Genomic DNA, 25,270 nt, shown 5'->3' on the forward strand with positions numbered 1-25,270 from the left:
TTAGCATCCCATTGACTCCCATTCATTTTTGAGTCACTTTGACAGTGAATAACTTTACATCTGAGGCGTTTAAAGACTCCATTTGTCCATTGTTTATTTATAAAGAAACACGACAATGCATAAAAGGCTCCATTACCTTGTATCTTACACTATCGCCCCGTAGAAGCTGTTTTTGTAAAAATAGGCTAACGATTGCGTCATAACCAACGCGACCCTGTCGCACAGTTGAGAAATGACCGTATAGACCTGAGGAGACGCTCGCAGGCAATCTTTTACTGTCTATGAGACAGTCGGGGGACGTGGAGACATAAAGTCTGATAAAGTCAAGGGAGAAGAAAGGGGAGAAGCCGATAGTGAGCCAAAAGCAACGGGAGAAAATATTTAAACAACGTGATTCAGATTTCACTTTCCACATCTACTAGAAGACCTACAACTGTCAGACAGGAGGCTCACGTCACATCTACGTCGTCAAGCTCAGTCTGAGCCTGCGCAGTTCGCTCAGCCATCAGGAAGTGAGTGCCTCTGATTGGCCTCATTTTTCCGCCGTTGAAGTCAATGGGATAGCTCTGTCCATTTCTTTTACTGTCTATGGAAAGCAGCCGGGGGAACATCGTCTCTTTCGCAGCTAAATACGCTTCTAGCTATTTTTAGCTAGCTATCGAGCAGTCACGTTACATACGAAAGGGCGCAAGTGCACTGCTTTAAAGGAAAGGAGTGGAATGCAACATCTCGTTTTTATAATCGTTAGAAATCAAAAATTAAACTAAAATTATTTTAATCTTCTCATCATTCATTAATCTTTAAAGGTGCTGTATTTAAGTTTTTCACTTTACTAAAGCATAAAAATTAGGGCTGTCAAATGAATGTGGCAATTTCGATTAATAAATCTGAGGAAAAAATTACACGTAAAAAAATAAAATAATGCAGATTAATTCAATCTGTATTAAACTTTGACCCTGTTCTCGCCACCATTCAACTCTAAAATGAAGGAAGGAGATGAGAACGCCCTGCCTGGACCATTGATTAGAACATTTACCTATAGAAAAAAAACAGCTTGATGAAAATGTTGATAAAAGTACCAAATGCAAAGCATCCAGGAGTTAACGTTAATCCGAAAGGTCAACCTATTGTCCCATGATAACAACTCTAGCAGTCAATGCCATCTTCAAACCGCACTGTAAGGAAAAACTGCCTAGGACAAACGCTGTCAAGATGAGATGTAGAAATATCTCAGAAAAATGAACTTTTCTCTTTTGGAAACATTATAGCCTGGTGTTAGTGGTGTATAGCTCTTCAGTGGTGGAGGTGTGCGCCGTATATTACTATATATTACTGTATATTACTATCACTGTCTATGCGTATATATTACAGCCTTTGATCATGTCACAGAAAGATGTACACAGTAAACGGATCAGGTCTTTACATGGTGGAATTTTACGTTTGATCGGTTTATCCCATACCACCCCTCTCAAACCGATTACAGTTTCGGTTTGGGCATTTTTATTCCGATTGAGGTGTGTATATGAAACATTTTCATTCAGATTGGATTTTTAAACAGATTACAGTGCTCCATGTAAACGCACTGAAACGCAAACTTAGCAAATCTGTATGTGACCAACGGAGCAATTCCTTCGCAAAATTAATCGCAACGTCCTGCAGACCAGTTTCCTTGTATGATGTACAGTGAAAAAAACTGTACATACATACATACATACATACAACTGTAGTTAGGTATACATCATCTTCCGGAAGCACTTTTGAATTTATTTCCATACTAGGTCATATTGTTGATTGCTATGGCCAATATTTGAACAGTGAAAATAATAATAAAAGAGTTTTTGAACATCAATGTCACTAATGCTGATAATTCATTGATTCATTTGAAATAATGTTTTCACAACAAAAATTATGTATGCGATTAATTTAGACTAATTAAACACAGAGTATGTAATTAATTAGATAAAAAATACAAATAATTTGACAGCCCTAATAAAAATATTATAATATGTTTGCAGATATTTAGGAAACATGCCAAATTCATCTACACTGTAAAAACAAAACAAAAAATTTAAAATTTTCTAGTGACTGATCACATCTAAATATTTCAGTTGGCCGAACTGAAATTCTGTGAATTTATGCCATTTAATTCACAGCAATTAAATTCGGCCAGCTGAAATATTTAGATGTGATCAGTCAAATTTTAAATTGTAGACTTAAGTTTTTTTACAGTGTTGTTTCTCATAAAAACAAAGCTACAGCCAGTTATTCTTAAATGTGCGTTCCCTGTCTGAATACCTGTTGTTGTTTTGGTCTCTGCGATATCTCACGCCGCCAGTTTACCCAATACTATAGTAATGCGACACCACAGATTGCCAGTTGGCAGAAAATAAAGCGTATTGCAGAAGCCAGAAAACAAACTGGGTCAGAGATCAGGTAGAATATGGAAGTTGATGAGTTGATTTATCCACATAGAGAATATTAATAAGCGGATTAATCAACTTATCAATTTACAGTGTGGCCTTCATTGTCGATTGCACTCGCTTCTGTTGTGTCCTCAAGCTGGGAACCGAATTGGAGGAGGAGGGGGCGGGGAAACAGTGATCTCCAATATTTTTAATTTAGGCTGCAGTACCTATTTTGACCACCAGCTGTCAATCCTACATACCGCACCTTTAGGAGCAAGGGGGCAACTTGTGTCCTTTGCCTATAGAGAGGACCGGCACTAACTTATTATAACTTCTATTAATAACTTATTAAGTTGGCATGTAGTTGCAAAGTTACTTACAGTCGGTAGAATGCCTGTTGGGGAGCATTAAAATAAATTAAGTGCTAGCAGATATTAAGCAGAAAGTCTATTGATACTCTAATGACTGATAGTTGACATGTAATTGTAAAGTTACTTAGTAGAATGTCAACCATCGAAATAAATTGCTACCACATATTTTACTGAAATCTCGCTGGATAAGAAAACTTTCATCTCACTGTAATAGACATCAAATATTTTCTCACAGGCTGTAATTTCACAACTTCACGTCAGCATTTTGCTTTCAGTGTGGAACATATTTTTCTGTTCAGTAAATGAATACAGAAAAAAACAACTGGTGAATCCTTCCTGTGCAAGCGAAGCGTTTAGCTGGAGACGTTTCAAATCACGCCACAGGCTTGAGCCCCATTACTGGTATATTTGTCCAGATAGCGAGCTCTATTTCCGCAGGATAACGCTGTTGATATATGCTTTTTGCCCTCTACACTCTCTAAGGGCAAACGGAGTGAATTCTGTGTCCTGTGTTTGACACAACAAAACACCAACGTAAAGATCACTCAACAGACGCTTGGTGTTTTGTAAGTCAAGGATCTGTGCCCATTTCCTTAGCATATACTTTACACTATAAATGGCAAATTATACACTCTAAATTATACACTATAAATACCAAAAGCTCAAACATACATACAACTTAAAGTTAACAGCTTCACTGCAAACCCGAATAAGTTACCAGAACTCAAAAAAATTGAGGCAATCAACCATTTTATTTTAACAAAACTCAATTTGTATTGGTTTGTGTTGTCATTGTTTCACCATGCTGGGCGCTACCAATCAAATCTTCCATGGGTCCCAGCATAAATTGTGGCATATGTGTCTCACAAACATAATGCAGCCAGAGAACTACTAATATTATACAGTCAAGGGTCAAGAGCCCAACTAAAGCAAACGCTTATCTCCATCAGGGTGACTTCCAATGAAACTATTATTTTCATTAAAACAGAAATAAAGTCAATCCGGTTAGTTATAAGTTGGCTCACATATTATTGTTAGGTTTAGTTACTTACAAATTTTAACTTACCGAATTTAAGATTGCACGCAATGAAAAAGTCTCCATCTTTATTTGAATTACCAACAGATGAGGGGAAAAGGACCGCCTTTTGTAAATGTCCTCCAATCAGTGAATTAGTTCTCTTGTTGCCAGACAGAACTCCTTGAATGGCCAATCACATCACAATCACAATTGTTTGAGTTCTGGTAACTTATACAGGTTTAAAGTTTTTCATTTATTCATTATTTTTTATTTAAAATCCAAAAGTTCTTACTGAACATGGCTCGTCAGAATTGCAATTCCTTTTGTTTACTCTTTCATAGAAGTCAGGTTAATGTACTACATTTAAACAGCATTTTAGCAAGACCAAAGTGAGCTATTTTAATTATTTATGATTTTGAGTTCATACAACTTGAAATCTTAAGTTTATATATTTTAGCATGTAATTACTTAATCCTATTGTTACATTTAATTTATGTTTTTAAGTTATGCTTACTTATTCACAGAAAGTTCCATTTAATCAAAAAATATTTGTTAAAATTACTCAAAAGGAAGACCATGTTACATCAAATTGAATTAATTAAGTTAGTAGACCTTTTTCAGAAACTTTGAGTATACACTACTTAATCTATTTAATTTATTTGAACGTTCGGGTTTACAGTGTTCCAGTGTAAATACTGCACCTTTAATATGCAGGCTGAAGTAAAGAAGTGCCACTTACGCATCCAGAACAAAAGAGAACCAAAAGAACTCATTTGTGTTCCAAAAGCGTTGAATATTCCGTGGAGCTGATGCGCCACATTGTGTTGACAGATGCGGAATGCCGGTCAGAGAGCGATGATGACATATTGCATGTTGATGTTGCCAAGGGTTACCAGACAAACAGTGCGCAGGTCACAGCATTGTGTGTGCTCTCTTGCTCAGGATGTAATTGGCTTCAGTGTGTTTCCTGGGACAACACACTTCTGGCTCACCGCAGGAAGTTCTTTCCCTCTTCCTTTCCCACCCCGTTGCTGGAAGCCACCTATAGCTCACAAGTGTGTCTCATTATAAAGTATATGTGGCACAGTGTGGCTAGGCCTTCGGTACACATTTGTCATTTAATTTGATAAAAAGTAGCCTAATTCAGTTTGTTGAGGAGAGGTGCCATTACTCTTAGAAGTGATCAGACTTATATTTTTTTTATTAAAGGGGTGATGAATTGAGAAATCAACTTTCCCTTGAGCTTTTGATATATAAAAGGACATGGTAATATAAGAATATCCTGTAAATTTCAGAGCTGAAAACTTCCTTGTTGGTCAAAGAAAGACACCAGGCCCATGTTCGCATCTTTACTTCATCGCGTGACGAAACACGCCTCTACAGCGAGTCTAATCCAGTCGCCCCGCCAATCCACTCATTGAGCTGCGAAGACAATAGCAGGGTATTGCGCTATGGTTGTGGAAGAACAGTCGCTGCATAAGCTTCCTTCAGATCATAACATTAGGAATATGTGGTTGAACTTTATTTTTAATGAAGTTCCAGCTCACGTGGGGAAGACATGTACGTGTGTTTGCTTCATTTCACTGCGGGAATCGTCTCAGGTCGATGCTGGATTTGTAGACATTTGAGATTAAAACACAATGTTGTTTCTTCTATATTGGATCCGACAGAAATGGTGCAACACACTTATGTGAGTAAAACATGTATAGTATTGCATTGTTATAGATCGTTTTGCTCATGTGTACGTGTCTAACAGAACATACCTTTAGCACGCTGGACTCAGACATGTATGGGCCAACATGTATGGGCCAGGGCTCGCAAAGCCCAACGGCCCGGGGCTGTGTGTTTTCCAGATCGGCTAAAACGGAAGCCCGTCGGCAGGCCGATGGATCTCATTATATTCCTTTCTTGTTCTGCTATTCTCTCTCTCTTGACTTGACATTTGAAGAGCGCGCAAATGTACGTGTTTGTGTGCGTGGTTCGCACTTACATCGATCGATCATGCGGGCTATGTGATACAAAATGATTACATAATAAGTCCAATCAATCACGGATGGATGAGAAATAAATTATTGTGTTTGTTTGATAAAGACGTTTGAGTCTGTGATCGAGAGAATCATTGCGGTGTCGCTTTCAAAACAATCCCTCCCTCATGTGAACTGAACTGACAGGGGAGGTGAAGGTCATTAAATATGCAAATCTTCTCCAATCCTAGTCGTGGGCGTTTACTTCCAAGTCTCCAGTGCGTCACGCCCACCAAAACCCAGCGTTCAGGAGAGAGCTTTAAAACCAGTGTAGAAAATAGCCTATTACTTATTAGTCATGTTTTTGAATGTGAAATCCACACGAACGTCATTAGTTGACCTCAGAAAACAGTATAAAAAAATTAAAAAGCCAGTTCATGACACCTTTAAATATTTTTCAGATTAAAAATGAGAAGGGTTGGTACTGCGTGTAGAGGCTATGAAATTCACACAATTCAACATATGTCAGGAGGAGTGTGTGGTGTTATGTGCGACAGGCCTGCAAAAAAAAAAAACAGTCAAACCACAGTTTGGATGAATGGTCTCCTGGAGTTTGTAATTTACAGCCCTGCTTGTCCGCGGTGGGGTAACTGCAGCCAGAGCGCGTGGCAGATTGGTTGAGGTTCAGCCCGCTGTGACGTCTACAGAAAATACACCTCCAGCCTCCAGAGTTTCATCTCATTTTCTTGGTGCTTCTATAATTGAGTCTGACTGACAGCAGGCTACTATACTGTCTGATCCTCAGGCAAACTTTTAATTAGTACCTAGAAACACCTTCATATTCTTTGACTGCTGTATTTACTTGGGTTTGGCTAATAGATAGGCTATACATCTAATATTGTTCTTTGTTTTAAAACTAGCTACTTATTTGAATGTTAAAAACAGGCCACTAGCATGCTGTAATACAAAAGGACAAGATCTTGAAGGTAGTGGTGGCGTTTCACAAAAAAACGTTACGGCATGGCATGAGTCCTTCTGGCCATAGGCTACAACAACGACATTCCCAAATAATCACATTATAGCTATCTAAACAAATGTGGACAAAGATCCACTAAAAGAACTTAAAAACAGTGCAAATACTGAAACAGTCATATAAGCCTTCACTGTGTCCTAACCAAACATCCATAACCCCCCAAAAATATGGCTACTGTTTTTATTTCTGCGGTGTTGTGGCTGGAACAACATACAAAGTATGACAAGCGCAGATTGTATGCTTTATTTAATGTAAAAAGATTTTAAAGTGAGTTTGAATATAATTTTTCGTGACCTTTATTATAGACATAGCCTTACTGAAAGCAACAATGGATAATTCACCCCAGATCTTGAAAATAAATGAAAGGAAACCACTATGTTCAAACTGTCATGGTCACTCAGTATGTATTTTTAATCATGCTAAAATTGTGTACGATTTAGTCAAATACTTTGCAAATGCAATCAGTGTGCTTTCGGAGAGCCCGCCCACACGCTCTTTTGATTGGCTGTGATTTTTAATTTGATTGATCTCAGATCGAGTTTGGTTTGCCGCTAAAAATCAGCAGAAAATTTGATTCCCACATATGATATGGCATTAAAGGACTTTTTATGCATGTTCTGAGCTGATTTTGGAGGAAAACCTGTTGAGTGAACCTGCGAGTAAAATAAAAGCATATTCAAATAAACCATGTATGTGAATTCTAGGAATGCACCGATAGTTCAATTATGATAAAAACCTAAACATGATTATGATCATATTAATGGTGTTAATATTCCTGTTTTTAAAAAATACTCATGAATCAATGCATAATCAATGCATTTTAGGCCCCAGAAGTCTGACTTTTAGGTGAAGTAGAAGTGTGAGCCAAGTTCGTTTTAAACGCATCTACATAAATGACTGTATAAGCCTGCAAAATCATTTAGGCATTTGGCAGACACTTTTATCCAAACAGATTTAAAATGCATCCAAGCTCTATGTTTTCTCATTACCAGAATTATTACTGTTGAACGTAGAAAAGTACTTTCCTGAATTGCAGTTCAACAATAGGCTACATCTATGAATAACTTTTGTGACTGTTAAAAAAATACAACACTCTACAGACCCTTTTACTTTTGTAGGGTACCGCCCCAGTGACAGCACTATACCTTTTTTCTGAGAGTGTACAGTATAAAATATATGGATGACTGTTTGACCTGATTTTAAGATGAAGTTGATACAAATGTTAAATAGTTAAAATTAAAATTAATCTTTTACAAATTAAATATCCATTGTAATTTGATAAACATCCAATATTGACAAATACAAGTCTTGATAGGCCTGTATCATGTGACTGTGGTATTGCCAAGTAAGACATGTTCCTGGATACACATGTTTTGTTGATCCTGGAACAACATTCCTGTCCGAAAATGTAGTCCTAACCCTTAAATGAAACCTACCCGTAAATGATCACTAATATTAATAGGTGAATAACAGTGATGTAGAAACAACTAACCCTGGTTGTAAGACTAAACTTGACAAACTGTAAACGCGTTCCTCAAATATGGTTGATTGCAACACTGTTCCAGGATCAACAAAGATGTGCTTGGAGAAAACAAACGCGTTCACCGCCTGCATCCCTTCTGAATTCACACTTAAGCTTGGCTTTAATACCACTGAGATAAGCACACTGTATTCATTCATCGCCTTTCAATCATCCACATCAACTGCACACCTTGTAAAGCTCATCGCGGAGGCCTTCCCTCAGCGTGGAGCTGCATTCCAGTAACGCAGCGTCAATGAGGCTTCTTAGTGGCGTTCAAGGGCTGTAAATCTCATCTGGTGAGAGACAATGAGACCAGAGTGACGACACCTGCAGTGGAAAAGCACAGTCCCTCCGTCCCATGCCACATCACGGCGTGATCCGAGGGAGATATTCCTATTTACGGATCGTTTGGGATTTGGACCCCAGACTCCAGCTGCGGTGGAACCGATTGGCCACACATCTGCAGCCCGGTCTTGTCGTGAGGATGATTTACATGGGCTCGAAATACAGAAGGAATGCCAAAAAGATGGGAAGCGCTCACATTGCGGTCCCCCTCTTTCAAACTGATTTATGTTCCATGGGGAAGCCTATCCAGTCCTGCCAAATTCTTCAGCGTCTGGTGTCCAGTGCTGCTACAAATGTCTTTATCTTTTGCTCTCAACTCCAATCTAGAATTGTTTCCATTCCACCAGATCCACTTGTCTTCAGCTTTTAACTCTGAGACAACATGAGATACTTTATCAAAGTTTACTGAACGACTGAAGGAACATTTACTCTGGGTAATAAAGTAAATATACAAAGTAGAACAGACTTTTAAAAAAAAACACACACAAAAAAAAAACCATGGGAAATCAGAGCAAAACCTACGTTAAATGTAAACTGTAAAAAAATATTTTGGTTTAACTTAAAAAAAGTAAGTAACCTGGTTGCCTTAAAATTTTGAGTTTATTGAAATACAATTTTTTGAGTTGATACAATGAAGGAAATTGGTTAAATAAATAGAAATTTAAAATATTTTTTAAACTAAACCATATAAAACATCTGATAAATGATTAAAGTAGCACAATTTGGCATGTTTCTCTGCATCTTCTCAAATAAAACACACAATTACCCAATATGATTACAAAATCTTTTAATAATATTCGAATAAAGGTTGTCGATTCTCAAAAATGTTCATTGTATTAACAAAAAAAAAATTATTTCAATGAACTCAAAATTAAGGCAACCAGGTTACTTATTTTTTAAATATTTTTTTTACAGTGTAGGATCATGTTTATGCAGGATCATAAAGTGTTCCTGTAGCTCAACTTGATAGAATATGGTACCAACAATGCCATAGATTTCCCTGCAAGTAAATACAGTATAAAGATAAAATATGTATCTTAGGGTGACCGGCTGTACTGTTTTTCAGGACAGTCCCATATTTCAGCTTATTTTTAGAGTCCCAACTTATGAAAAAATCATGTGGTCCCATATTTTTTCTTTTGCTAAAGTGTCTTTGCTAGGTGATCATATAAAAGCAAGCAGCAGTCTTCTTTTACAAGAGAAAAGGCTAATAAAAGGTAACCAATCTCTTCAAAGTTTTTTTTTGAAGGGAAAAAATACCATTCAATCACAATTCGTTATCGATTAACTTACAGTTAGTGAAGACGGGATATTAGAGAGCGCGGAGCAGATCAAGTCAGACGCGAAGATGTCAAAGATGTGTGTGCACTTAACGAAGATCTTCAAAAAGAGTTTACATAATTATTATGTATGAAAAAATAACTCAATGACATGGACCAGAAGCGCTCTCTCTCAGACAGTGTGCATTCCCGAATTCAGTTATCATTGTGCCTGAATTGTCAAATAGGCGATAGACTCAAAATTGTTGTCAAAATGCCCATCATGTGGAAAATCTCACATAAACTTCTCGGGGAAAACCTGCTATGTGTCACACTATACTATTCTGTCTTAAACCTTAAAAGCATAAATGTTTCACCAATCAGTATTACATATTTGGGTCTTTAGCGACCCGGATCTAACACAGATGGATCTCTACCTGTCACCATAATATAAAACCCTCCTGATATTAGAGTGACAATAATCAAAAGAATAAAATAAATCATATTTTGTAACCTTTTGGAGCTTGTAAGGGTTCAGTTTGAGCAGATGTTTTACAGCGTCATCACTGTCCTCTTTCCCCAGTACATTCAGCATCTGAATCACATTCACCATCTCAAACATATTCTCAAAACTATCATTTTCAACATCTTCAAAATCAATATTTTGATCTCTAATAGCTTCTTCACCAGATCCACTATTAAATGACAGTGACAGTAATATTTGATTGCGTTCAGCGCTTGCAGTAAATCGCTGAGCCATTTAAAGTTTTGCCTGCGGTAATTGTGAGGGAAACTAATGTCTTGAAATAAAATAGAATCTGCCAAATGCATAAATTGAGAGAATTACAGTCACAGTCTCAAATATATGTGCCAATCAGAAGGGTTGTTTTCCAATTTAAGTAGTTTTATTTCACTGTTGGAAATACAACAAATGCAATTCTATGCAAGTATGCAAGATGTCAACATTTCAATAAATTGCATTTAGGTGAAGCAGAGTGGTGAACTACTGCTCATTCAAGTTTTTTTTTCTTATGCATGTAAATTATAAATATATATATATATATATATATATATATATGAATTTCACTATAATTAATAAAAACCCATGCTTTGGATTCCACCATCTGCTAAATAAATAAATGTAAATATTTGACACCTGGCAAATCATTTATGCATTTGGCAGACACTTTTATGCTATTGTATGTTTTCTCAGTACCAAAATGAAGTCTGCAAAATGAATTGAAATGATGAGGAATTTGTCCAAAAGTTTGCCTTAATCATCTTTTAATTACAAATGACAGTTTTTAATTTCACAATTTCTTCTTTTTCCCCCCAGAAATTATTAGTCACATTCTAATCACAATCCCCTATCCCTTTTGCTACCTCAAAACATTCTCAATTAAATTCTGAATGGCTCACAACCCTGCTCAAGCACTCCCTGGGAAAGAAACCTCATGACCTTGGCTTCGCTAGCGTCATGCTATACTAGTTAAGCTGCAGGAACACCAGTAAAAGTTCAATTAGACATGTTAATTCTTGGGTTTGGATCCGGCAAGATTTCTTTATTCGTTGATGTCAGATGTCTTAATTGGACAGGATGTTTTCATTTGAATTGGAAAAGCATCTGAAGTTTCCTAAGGCCGCTCCTGCTGCAAAGCTACAGCGCAACAGCTCCGCTGGCAGGTTGACTGTTCCCTGAGATTTACAGCTGCTCTCACACTCTTAACACAGGACATGCAAAGACAAATTAAAGTGCTGTAAATTAATCACCAGTTACTCAATGGGTGTGTTGCGTTTGTGAAAACAAACAGGCAAAACTCTGAGATAAATCAAATGACTAACAAGCCGCGCAATGATTCGCTGATGCAATAAGTCAGCGTGGTGCGATGAGTTTCACCCTGGCACATTTCTCCTGTGATTATATTCCAAAAAGAAACATACTCTCCTTAACAGAACATGCCGACACATCCACCTATTTTGTTTATTTTCACAAACTGCTCAGAAGCCCTGAAATATTAGCACGACTAATGTGTCAGCCAGTGATTTAATTGGAAATTTTTACGGGCCAATGTTTTCCAGTGCCGCCCGCCCAAGCAGTCAAGTCACGGTTACTGTAAGCTCTGGTATACTCCCGGCCATTTTGATTCAATAAGCCTCCTAGAGGTTTAATAACACAGCACAGGGGTTCTACGAGGAGTCAATAGAGTGTGACATGAAGATACACAGGCCATGAGAAACAAGTTACGTTTCTGAGAACAGTTGGACTGCTTCCCTCAGAGAGTAGAGCGTAGTAATGGTACCTGTCGGATTCCTTACGGGATAACCTGGGCCAATTCCAGCCCTCTAAACAGAAGAAATGGCCAGAGATATTCTGGCTATTATGTATTATTATCCATTACATGTTGTTATCATTGGCGCAATGCACTAGTTATTTATTCATGAAAGTAATGGAGACCTGGACATCAGGCATGTGCACATATGTGCCCAAGTGGTGCTCAAGCACCTTCTCTTTTGGTCTCTTTTGTAATTCATAAGAGCATTTAAATGTTTTATTTAATTTTTTTTATTTATTTTTTTATTTGGCCCATGGAATCAATTCTCAATTAAGTGTTTGCCAAAAAAACGTACGAAATTAAACCACTATTACAATATCCAAATGGCGTAAAATAGCATTGTGCAGGGCTAAAAGGCCACCAAAATGAATACAAATGCCACCAAAATAGTTCGAAGTGTATGAGATTTAGTCTTTTTTGTTTATATCACTCGATATTTTTAGGCAATATCACACAAGCAAAAGCGCTGTTTTCCTGAATATCACTACAGTCTTAAATGTAATTTTAATATTTTAAATCTCATATAGTTTTGAACAAAGCGTTCATGAATGAATCAGCTGGTTTGAATGAATCAGTTAATTAATGATTCTTTGACTGATATTTACACTTGACACGGCCTACTGATGGTTTCAGTTTCATATAAAAGTATCATCAAAGTCCTTTGTAAAGAAAGTCTGGTCACTCTGCTGCCATATTTGCTCGCCTCCGGGCAGCTATTTCGAGCATCCAAGACCAAGTCCACAGGGCTTTTTGTTCATGTTTTCTAAGCATGTTTTTTTTTTTTTTTTGCCCTAGACTGTTAACTGTTAACGTTATCCATTCACATGATTATATGACTGGCACACAGCAACGGTTGGAGTAAAAAATCTTCATTTGTGTTCTACTGAAGAAAAAATACTGATTGAATACTGAGAAGAGAAAATCTAATTTTCATTTTTGGGTGAACTAACCATTTAAGAGGCTAATAACCTCCAATAGCAACTTTAGTAATTATTGAAACAAGTCTAAAACACTATATATAACTTTGTCTTACGATGTTGCTATTGACATGTGTGACTATGCTGATTCCTAAGATAATGATGCATTTTATGTGTTTTTGGATTTTTAGATTATTAAACGTCCCAGATGAAGAAGTCAGCTGGCTTCGTAATCCAATGATACTTTAGCAGGTTTAAGGGTGATGCCATTCAAAGGTCACATCAACTTTTGCTTTAAATGTGTAACATCATACTGATTTGTAATGAATGCAGTAGCAATTTCACAGCCAGTTAGTGGCAGAATAAGCTCTTTGTTGTCTTTTGCTAAGGGCACGCTGTGGTTTTATTTGGTCAGATCGTATTTGTTGAGACATTGTATATCACTTTCACTAGGCAACTGTGGCAAGCAGTTACACAAACAAAAAAAGCAGGGAGGTCCAATTGCCCCACTAATTGGTGCTGGCAAACGATTACAGAGGCCCGTAACGGAAACGCCCCCTTAATTCTCACCCGTCATTACATCACAGCACACTCGGGCGAACAGAGGCTCCTCCAGATGGCCACGCGGGAGAGGAAAGATTTCAAAAATGACAAACAGCAAACCTGTTTGAAGTAGAGCATTTTTGTTTGTAAGAGGATTTGCCTTTTTTCTCAGAGTTCTTTAATCATTATAGAGAAATTATACCAGTGACCTCTGAAAGTTAAAAAAAAAGGTTACTCAAAGGGGAAAATATGTTTATATAAATAAAAAAACATACAAATCCAAATATACATTTCATAATTTAATAAGAGCTGATTTTTGCTAACTCAAAAATACAACAAACACACCTTAATTTACACTGAAAACAAAATACAATTTACACTATGAACCAATTCACAGAAGAAAAAAAAAATATTTTTCACAAGACGGAATCAGACGGCGCAAAGTATGAGAGATTAGTTGAGGATTAATTGATTCATTAGAATTCGAGAGAGAGAGAGAGAGAGAGAGAGAGAGAGAGAGAGAGAGAGAGAGAGAGAGAGAGAGAGAGAGAGACATGTAAACGTGCGTTAAATCCTGAACATCTACTGTTGCTTGGCTATGAGGATGAATAGGCTGCGAGGAGTTTAAGCGTCCTTCCCGAGCAGAAATGCCACGTATATGTCCCTGGTCTAATAGGAGAAGGGTATTGAATGGACGATTTGACAGCTGACAGAGTCAACTGCAGGCGGCATTATGCCTACGTGGCCTGACTGATCTTCGCTGTGCTTGATATCTATATTCATCTTTTTTTGTCCTCTTAAAGGAAGTGTATGTAAGACTGTGGTCAAAACTTAGCCTGACGTGGTCATACTCAATTCTAGTCAGAATATGAGTCTGAAACTGCTCCATTAGGCTCTGATTATGAGGCGTGTTTCAACCGAACCAACTCTAAAATGACAATTTCCTGGCCGGACTACTGCTGTCAGTGATTTAAGTATTTGAAATTAACATGATTTCTTAATGTCTAGTGATATATCAGGGCCATTTTATGATCAATTGAAATACATTTCTTACATAGAGTTCCTTTAAAGTTTTACATTGCTGTTGTTGTTGTTTTTTTGTTACCTCGGCAACTTGTCTATCTTTTTTTGTTTTGTAGTTTCCACGTATATCTGTATTGCGTTAATACTTTGATGTTTTGCAGTGTTTAATAAAATAAGAGGAGTTTTGGATTAATTGATTCACTAGAATTATTCACAAAACTCAAAGTTTGAGAGAGATACATTCATTTAGGATTAGCCAATTCACTAGAACGAATCAGACAGTGCATGTATGAGTATGAGGCAGCTCGTTTAGGATTAATCGATTAACTAGAATGAATCAGAAATCTTATAATGAGAGAGAGAGAGAGAGAGAGAGAGAGAGAGAGAGAGAGAGAGAGAGAGAGAGAGAGAGAGAGAGAGAGAGAGAGAGAGAGAGAGAGAGAGAGAGAGAGAGAGAGAGAGAGAGGACCGTTGAGGTAAGTGTTTGATTATTCTCTTATAGCTCAGGCAAATAAAAACAATGTAGTGTTTGGTTGTGTAACCGCCACCGCCACTCATTGGAAAAAACTACCTTGCTACAGGAAAAATAGCAAGTTAGCTGTGTGCAAACCACCTGGTTCACTTTACCCCAGAAGCACCAAAGCTACTGATATGGCTGGTAGCAACTCAAATTAGTATGTGTTTTATACCGTAGGCTATCAAACTGAACAGTTGAGGTCTATTTTCAATGGAAAGTAGCTATAGCCTGTTCAAAAAGTCGCTAGATGTTGTCATGTGCCAACTGTCCTACATCCGCCCCGCCCCCCCCCCCCCAATATGTGCTCACATGCTGTATTTTAATATTAATAGCCGAATGTCTAATCGCTAAATGTGTGTGAAAAGTCTATAATCTAGTGACAAAGTCTTTAAATTAAAACACTGATACTCTACATTCACTTCTTTCCACAAAAAACTCTTATTGTCAACTCACACATGACAATTTATGATATCAATGATCATATTAGTCACTGCACTTAGATTATGACTGACTCATGAGTAAGTACCTTTTTCCTATGAGCTTACGTTTATCAAAAGCATTCCAGATATGATTCATTATTGTACAATCATTCTTCTGGAACCTTTGCAACTTTCTAAAAATAAAAGAGCAGACTACTTTAAGCTCTTAAAGCAGCTGTTGCTGTAAAATGTACAGTAAAGGGGTATTTAGTATAGCACACAGTATCCATACAAAACTCACTTTTTAAAGCATGTGCAAACACTGATGAATCGTCTTTTTTAACCGATTTATCCACATGCGCCATTTGTAAGCACTCAGTGGTAACATTAATGGCAGGATTCAGTTCATTTAACCATGATTATATATCTTGAGTTTAGTCTGATAATTTGCCCGATTTCTACACCTCTTGCTTCAGATTTTCAGTTCTCTGAGGATTACCAGTCACTCACCCAAAAGCCCTGCAAGCCTTCCGTAGTGAGAGGAGCTGGTCTCTGTTGTGAATAATGGAGCCATGCTTGGCTGAATGTCATTCACATGCAAAAAGTACCTTGGTGTGCCTGGATGAATGACAAACGTAACAGACTTTTCCCAACTAGTTTTTCCTCAATCAGTATAAATCATCTCCTCGATGTCTGATTAACTGATATTGTGACATGTTTTTGTGATCCCATCACAAGAGAACAGAGTTAAAGCAAGCAAGAGATTTAATGTGCAAACAAAGTTTTGACAAACATTGCACAGATCTTTTGAGTGAAAACATTTTGCCGCAAATAAAATCATTATGAATTACGGTATAATAATAATAAAAAAAGTTCATTCTTTTTAGAGAACTGGGAAAAAGACCAGGAGCTAGTGTAAGGACAGCAATTTATTTAGATTTCTCATTTACTGTTACAATATCAAGTGTTTTTCAAGCTGAAAACAAAATTCCTTAAAGAGACCTTAATTCAGAACGAACTTGACTAAGTTGCACACTGGGATTTTTTAAATGTGCTGTGAAAATGTCATATCAGAAGTAGCATTGAAAATTGCGTGTGTGTGTGTGTGTGTGCGCGAGAGAGAGAGAGAGAGAGAGAGAGAGAGAGAGAGAGAGAGAGAGAGAGAGAGAGAGAGAGAGAGAGAGAGAGAGAGAGGCAAGGCCTGGTATGTTATCGCTGTGCTGAGTGGTTGAAGTGTTCTAGGTGTCGGCAGGATAAAACATGACAGCTGCTTAGCACTTCTTTTCTGTGTATGTGTATGACAGTCCATGTCCCTATTTAGTCACACTCAGCAGGTGTGAGGGTGGCTGCAGTATCTGTGGAGCAGTAAGTTTATGGCTTCTATTTTGTGGTAATTTAAATGTATATTCTGTATATTAGGGATAGAGTTGCCCATCTTTGTTTTAGATCAATCGGATGGATCAATGGATAGTTGTTTTAGACCATAATAATTTATTAGTTTTGATTAGCCTCCTTTTGTGGCCCCTAGAGTGGTGCAGGAATGATGAATATCATCACACCGTTTACCTCGACAAAAACCCAATAGTCGCCAGAAGTAAAAGGCTAAAGGTAGGCTATAAATGAACAACTCCATGGTCCTGCAAATTAAACCTCACCATCACTGAGCTTCCGACAGTTTTTATCTCACAACTTTGAGACAAGACACCTAACTGCTTAATAATGAGTGAGGTAATACTGATGTGTCGTAGGATAAAATGTTAAAGTGTCTTGAGCTTGTGATCATCACAGACCTTATTTCAGCCATTTAACAAAATCCCAGTTAAAAAAAGCCATTGACTTCAGGTCGATGGAACCAGACGTGCTAAAATGCTAACTCGCTTCCATGTTTTTGGCCTACAAATTGATGTTATTCCTGCACCACTCTATACACACTCTAAAAAATGCTGGGTTAAAAATGACCCAAGTTGGGTTGAAAATGGACAAACTCAGAAAATGGGTTGTTTAAATGGCACCATTCAACGGGTTCAAACAACTTAATTTCTGAGTTTGTCCATTTTTAACCCAACTTGGGTTGTTTTAAACCCAGCATTTTTTAGAGTGCAGCATCAATTCCTCTTGGGAATGACAGATTCGAGTCCTTCACTGGCTAGAGGGATTTTGAACCATTACAGTGGCCAGGTCATTACGTGATTCTGCTGGAGGAATCGTTTTTTTGACTTGCTCCTCCAAAATACCCCAAAGTGGCTCAAATATTTAGATCTGGTGACTGTGCAGGCCATGGGAGATGTTTAGCTTCACTTTTATCTTCATCAAACCAATCTGTCACAAGTCTTGCTGTGTGGTATTGGTGCCTGATCATGCTGATATACAGCACACTCTTCAGGGCACAATGTTTGAGCCATTAGCTGCACATGGTCCTCCAGAACGGTTCGGTATTGCACTTATCAATCACAGTAGGGAATGCCAGGATATTACAGCCCAAACCGTCACTGATCCTCCCTGTGCTTCACTCTGGGCAGCAGTCGGGTTGTTAAGTCTCTTTGGGGCTTCTCCACACCATAACTCTCATGATTATGGGAAAGACAGTGAAGTCTCTTATCAGAGATCAATACATGTTTCACATTGTCCACAGTCAGTTCAGTTTCAGTGCTGTACAATACAAATTCAAAAGACCATAAGATAACATAAAAAGAAGTAGACAATTACAATGTATTAAAAGCCAATGAAAAGAGATACAGTATATTGTATACTAGATTTGAATGCAGATAAGGTAGAAGTAGCCCCTAATAATGTTGGAAGGCTGTTGCATAAAGTGGGACCAGCCACAGAACATTTCTTGGACTTTGGAGTATGTTTTGATCTTAGGCTTTGTGAGGGATTATAGGGGTGGAGTAAATTAGACAAATAGCTTGACATTTGATTATGTAAAGATTTGTAGACAAATAACAGGATTTTAAAACTTGATTATGTTATTAACTGGCAACCAATGGTAATTTTTAAATCCTTTCAGAAATTGTGCTGTTGCATTTTGACCCACTTGTAAATGGAAGGGAGTTTCAATAATCCAGCCTAGTCATAATAAAAGCATGGACTGCAACTTCCAAAGACTTCTCGGATAGAAACGGCTTAATTTGATCAAGCAACTGGAGATGAACAAAGCTAGAACCAATATGTTTATTAAACTTGAGAGAGTTGTCAAACTCCACATCCAAATTTCTCACATAAGGAGAAACAAAAGGTTTCTCGATCTTGTTGGACACAGTCCAAGATTTCCTCTGCTGGCTGCATTGAAATAGACATTCGGCATTAGCATGAGTGACCAAAGGTTTGGCTATAGCAGACCGACCATTAAAATTGAAGCTCCCAGCAAACAATTTTGGTGGAAACAGGAGTTGAGATGAGAATTTAATTCTGCAGGGATTTGAGCAACTTTGGTTTAATTTTTATTTTTTTATACAATCCAGGTTCGTACCTGGACATCCCATTCAGACAGCGTCCTCCTGCGTCGACAGTTAGTCCTGTTGGATGCAGTTCATCTATGTGGTGGGAAAGACTTGCTGTCCTGGTCACAGATGAGCCAGCGAGATGCGCACCAACAGTGTCCTCTTTTGAACTCTGATATGTCTTACTTTATGCTGTGTGGATTGCATTATATGTGCAGCTGTGCTATTGCTCTGCTAATTCAGCCTTCACAATCTGCTCTTACTGATGGAATGTGCAATCAGTGAAGATTGGCCACCAGGCCGTGCAAATAGTGAAACCTCCAGCACTATTGGCTAGTGTTTCAATTTCACTGTCCAGCCCCTGTAGTAGATTGATGAAGCTTGAACTCCATTTGCCACTAAAGGTTAGAGGTCAAAGCTATGGGCATGTGTGTGTGTGTGTAGGATCTGGAGTGAGTAGTTTTATGAAGCCATTGTCTCTTAACAAAACGTAAATGGACGGAAGCCCAGAGATCCAATGATGTCATTAAAATAATAAAGCTCTCTCAGGATACTAGTCAAATGTCTAGATGATTCTGGCCTTCACTCACGCTCACTGTGTTAAGGGTCTTCTATGATCACCAGGGGACAGGAAACACCGCCTAAATCATTTCACATCACATCAGATTCAAATACAACATTGCCAGAAGTGAAACACCCTGAAAAATATTACGCCAATAAAGCAATTGTATGATTGTTGACTAAAATATGATACTCTGTGAGGGTGAAAATGGACGCCATGGGTATTTTACAAAAAAGCATTGGTAAAATTTTGTAAAATGTGGTCTCTGAGTCATTTGCCCTTTACTAGGCAATGTCCTGCCGGTTTAAGCTCTCAAAAGGAATGTGTAAAAATGCTTTTTAAACAGAAACAGAAAAGGTAATGCACTTGCGATATTTCAACAGCTGGCACTAAACATATCTTTCTTGTTTTATCTTCCCGATGTCCATCTCTTCCAAAGCCTGTCACTGCAATCTTCATGCCCGCCGCTGCCGCTTCAACATGGAGCTGTATAAGCTATCGGGCCGCAGGAGTGGAGGAGTCTGTCTCAACTGCAGACACAACACAGCCGGACGGCACTGCCACTACTGTAAAGAGGGCTACTACAGAGACATGACCAAGGCCATCTCACACAGACGAGCCTGCAAAGGTAAGCGTTCATTTACACTGCAAAATCTGGTCCAAACTAGCATAAACAGCCTAAAAGAAAGCGAAACAACCCAATGCTGTTTACTGAGCATTTTAAGAGTTCCCATAAATAAACGATATGGTAAATGTTATGCGATTGTTGCTTTTCTGTCTGACTAGAGAAAATGGAGAAACAAAGGCAGTTGTCTAACTTTTTGCCAAATAGATAGAACTTGAACACCCATAATGCACTGGGCATGTTGCTGTCCAAGGCCACGCACACCAGTCTGCTTTAGATATGCTTGGCCAGGGTCAAACACTGCCTTGTTTTAGTAGGAAATACCTCTTAGCGAACTTTTATTCATAATGGTACTGACTTGTATTGTTCCCTGGATTGAGTTACTTTTGGTTTCCAGTGAAGGATCCAGCGCTTTGTAGGCAGCGGCTAAATACGAAACGAAAGCCATGATGGGGCAACTTGACTTTGTAGTCAAAATTTTAAACTGGATGACTACAAACGCAGTGTTTTAGGTCAAATGGAGGGGAAAACAGATAGAAATGTCTCTGGTTACCTTACGTAACTTGGTTCTCTAAAAGAAGGGAACGAGACATTGCGTCAGGAGCTGACACAAGTGAATAGGCCTACTGAAGACCTATGAAATCTCACAGGTGAGAATTCGCTTGCCAATGAGATTCAAGAGCACAAAATGGAGGCGGGCTCTATTAGAGCAAAAGGCGATGCTGAGTCTTTGCCAGCTACGACTTTTTCTACGGAACACGCCCCTTCAGCCAGACTGAGTGGCCAAAGAGCTGCTGGATGACTGGATTTAATAGGGGAAACTGCAAAAATGCGAACAAAAGGTAAACTAAAGGTTGGACTCAATATAGTGCTCCTTAGTACCAAAGATTCAGCGATCCATTGATATTGACATGCACCGAGGAATCGTATTTCCTGATTTTTATACGAGCCTGAACCGATTCCTGATTTAACGCCAGGAAAATACATGAAGCAAATTTGCCTGTAAACGCTTTATATAAATACAAGATAGGGTAGGTCTAAATCCGGGTGATCACTTATATTAAGGCGAGACACGGCAGGGGAAAACTCCCTTAACATGTAAGCTTTAATGTCAAAATAAAAAATATGTCAACATTACACATTAATGTGGTTATTTGCAACCTCATTATAATTTGTCAACTTGCGCTTTTAGATTTCTACCGGAAATCACCAAAAGTTAGCATTCTAACGTGAGCTCCCGTGCCGTCTCCATTCACAGAAACTGGTATAAAAACTGAAAACCTGGTATTATTGTAAAACTCTCAGTCTCTTACACAGGACTGTATAATCTAAATATGGGCATTTCCATTGTAGAAGTAACCAAATGCGAAAGTTTGCCGGGGAATCTTCTGCCAAAAACCACATCTTTTTGGTCATGTGAATTTCTGACTGCATGATTGGTTCTCACGCGTCATGTGATACACGCTGCCGCTGCCTTGTTTATTCTCCGCCTTAGAGAAAATGCAGACAAATGCTGAAATCAGCTCATAAACGTTCACAGAAAAGATGGCAACTTCTGTCACTTGCAAGAGCTAGTAAAAAGAAAGTAAACAACAACAGATTAGATGATGAAACCCTGTCAGCGAAATAGATTCAATTAGTTATAGATGGACATACAGCAAACAGGGACGTCTGCAGTTTTTGTGACTGTTGTTATGTGTTTGTTGAGGTAGTCCTCTTCATCTGAAGGCTATTGCTATTAATAATTTATTCATTTATTAATTTCCATGCATTTTAAATATCAGACACTACACTCTAAAAAATGCTGGGTTAAAAACAACCCAAGTTGGGTTGAAAATGCACCGACCCAACAATTGAGTTGTTTTAACCCAATGGTTGAGTTGTTTTAACCCAGTGGTTGAGTTGTTTTAACCCAGTGGTGGGGTTAAATGTTGCTTAAGACAACCCAATTGCTGGGTAAGAACAACTCAACCATTGGGTTAAAACAACCCAATTGTTGGGTCGGTGCATTTTCAACCCAACTTGGGTTGTTTTTAACCCAGCATTTTTTAGAGTGTACTGATATTAATCAACCGAATATATATTTTGTTTGTAGGTTGGGGGTTTCAATAGAAACTAAAACACTATATAAAACTTTAAAGGTCGTTTTCTCACACTCAGAGTCAAACCTATCCACTTCAGTAGCACGTACAAGCATCGATGCTTGGGGCGGCAGTGGCTCATGTAGATTGTCTACAAACCAGAAGGTTGGTGGTTCAATCCCCGGTTCCACCTGACCAAGTGTCGAAGTGTCCATGAGCAAGACACCTAACCCCAGCTGCTCCCGACGAGCTGGATGACGCCTTACATGGCTGACATCGCCGTCGGTGTATGAATGGGTGAATGTGAGGCAAAAATGTAAAGCGCTTTGGATAAAAGCACTATATAAATGCCGTCTATTTACCAAATGCAGTCCATTTACAAGCACCAACTTTTCAGTCTTATTATAACACAAAATGATAACACCAAATCCATGTTTGCAGTGTGGAGTCTAGTTGTTTCTGTGAATTTCAGTGATCCATTTGCTTCTCTTTTCTGTAGCTTTCGTCAGTCTGTAATAATATAGCTCAGATTTCTTGTCAAATAGATTTGTACAGTTAATCTCAAAGCTATTTCCCATTTTAGATGTATTTTGTGTGTGCTTTTTTTGTGTGTGGCATTCACGATGAAATCAATGCTGCCTCTCAGTCTTTTTGCCATAACTGCAGTCGCTCCGGCCGATGGTAACGTCACGTCGTACCCTCTATTCTAGAAGAAGGGCTGGAGGAGGAGCGGTGATTCTGTTGTTTCTTGTGTGTACTGTTCCCATCGCCCGAAATGAGCAGGGAGACGTGAGAAACAGACAAAAGAGAGCTGAAAGTTTTACTGTAGTCGTCATGAGTGTGTGAGAGCAAAGCGGCGTCAGTTGCAGCACTATTGCTTATGTCACAGCAGCACTGAGCTACCAGACCTAGGGTGAACGAGAGCATACACTCTTAAAAATAAAGGTTCTTAAATGGTTCTTTGGCAGGGTGTATGGTTCCACGAAGAACCTTTAATATCCAAAGAACCTTTCCATGGTTCTTCTTGGCACCTTTATTTTTAAGGGTTTAGCGGCGGCAGCATAACCATAAGGTTTTATGTTCATTCTGCCGCCACTATGCTCTCGTTCACACTCCTTGCTAGCATGAAAGACATTATAAACAGGGGCATCTTGAGAAAGAACTGTATCTTGTAGCCATTTTTATTCTTCTGATCGACCCACTCTGTCATCCCCGGCAGAGCATGTCATGCCTCCTTATATTCTGACAGGATCTGTAGCACTTTGTGCTTTTTACTTGCTCTTTACTTATCGTATGAAAGAAAAGAGTTCTGCTATAGAAGCACAGCTTTGTCACACCACACATCCGAACAGTCATAGCACAATGACAACTAGTCATCTCAATGCCCGCAGTAGGCAGGGAAACCAGGATGGGAATAAGAGAGCAAAATATAATGAAGTCTAATAAAAATGTTAAATTTGAGTGTGGAATCAAAATGTCCTTCTTAACCTGAACAAATATTGAAATATGCCCCAGGTTCTTTTTTATTACATTTTATTTAATTGCTTCATGATTTACAGAACTCTAAAGTCTTTGAGCTGAAAGAGATTAGAACAGGATAGTGTTTGTACAATGGGGTTTCCCTGGAAAATGAGCACAGTTCCAAGCAGACGAGGAGGACTGCCATGGAATTTGGGACAACAGAGCATATTAACAATAATAGAGAAACAAGCCAATTATTCACTTACCCGTGAAAGAAAAATAAATGTAAAGGCAGCAAAGATTACGCACATGTTCTAGACCTCATGTAGAGGTCTACACAGGACTGTTTTTAGGTTCTATCCCGCACCCGCCCGTTCCTGCTTAAAATTCACTTGTGTTCGACCCGACCGATCCCACTAAATTAAGACCTCGTTTCCAGATTTACATTTCCCCTTAAAAAAAGAGTTACTGGGATAACAAATATAACATTTTGCCTATACAATCATTTAATTTGTTATTTTTGTCTTATGGTACAGTCAACACCGTCACAGAGAAAAAAAGGCTAAATCAAACATGACATCTGTCACTCAAAATTATTAACCGAAAATACAAATAAACGAAAACCGCTCGGCTTACTAGCTAATGCTACTGCAAAAGGAAAAAATGTTGATGCATTTTTGTCTCTCTTCCAAAATCCGACCACAAAGGCTGAATGTTCCCTCTGAAGGTGCTCTCGTGGATGGGATGCGAAGAACATATATTGTCAGGTTCAGGGCAGGGAACTGGGAACTGTGGGAACGGCACTACTGCAGAAAGTTTTGTTCACTTCAAGTTCAAGCGTGGAGACATTGTTGTCAAAGGATGTCAGATTGTCAGACAGCCCAGCCCGCTCCTGTCCAAAGTACTATACTCTTAGAAGTAAAGGTTCTATCAACGCTATGTATATGGAACCCCTAAAAGAACCCCTTTAGGGTTCTTTGTAACCAGGAAAAAGGTTCTATATGGAACCTTTTAGTGGTTCATTCAGTATCATTTGTTTTGTCCGGATTAAATATTTCATATATTTGACAAATATTTCATTATTCAGTGTATTAAAATGCATTTATGAATCCATGTAAATAATCACAAATTCAAGATATGGGGATTAGAAAATGTATATATTTATCTGATTTTATGTAGGTAATCAATATCACATGAAGAGTTGATGATAATCAATATAATCATTTCAGTTTTTCTCCTCTAAAAATCAGCATGATTAAAATGTGATATTAAGTTACACAGGAACAGTTTGGTAAACAATAATTTAATTACACCTACAAAATAATGCAGAATAATGTAATATATGAATGAATAATAGCTTAAAGAACCTTTGTGACAAATGGGGTTCTATCTTGTTATTATAATAAAAAGGTTAAAATGCTAAAAAGGT

At 38.2% G+C, this 25,270-nt stretch overlaps 1 protein-coding gene across 3 annotated transcripts in view; it reads left to right on the plus strand.

Annotated features, from left to right (window-relative positions):
• Positions 1–25,270, plus strand: part of ntn1b (netrin 1b) — an 80,642-nt gene that overhangs the window by 16,048 nt on the left and 39,324 nt on the right. For all 3 annotated transcript variants that reach the window (XM_067459045.1, XM_067459061.1, XM_067459053.1), the window contains one exon: positions 20,114–20,302. In XM_067459045.1, the coding sequence (XP_067315146.1) occupies positions 20,114–20,302 (189 nt within the window). The remainder of the gene's footprint in view (positions 1–20,113; positions 20,303–25,270) is intronic.

This window comes from Pseudorasbora parva, chromosome 2, assembly GCF_024679245.1.
Source record: "Pseudorasbora parva isolate DD20220531a chromosome 2, ASM2467924v1, whole genome shotgun sequence".
Taxonomy (NCBI): domain Eukaryota; kingdom Metazoa; phylum Chordata; class Actinopteri; order Cypriniformes; family Gobionidae; genus Pseudorasbora; species Pseudorasbora parva.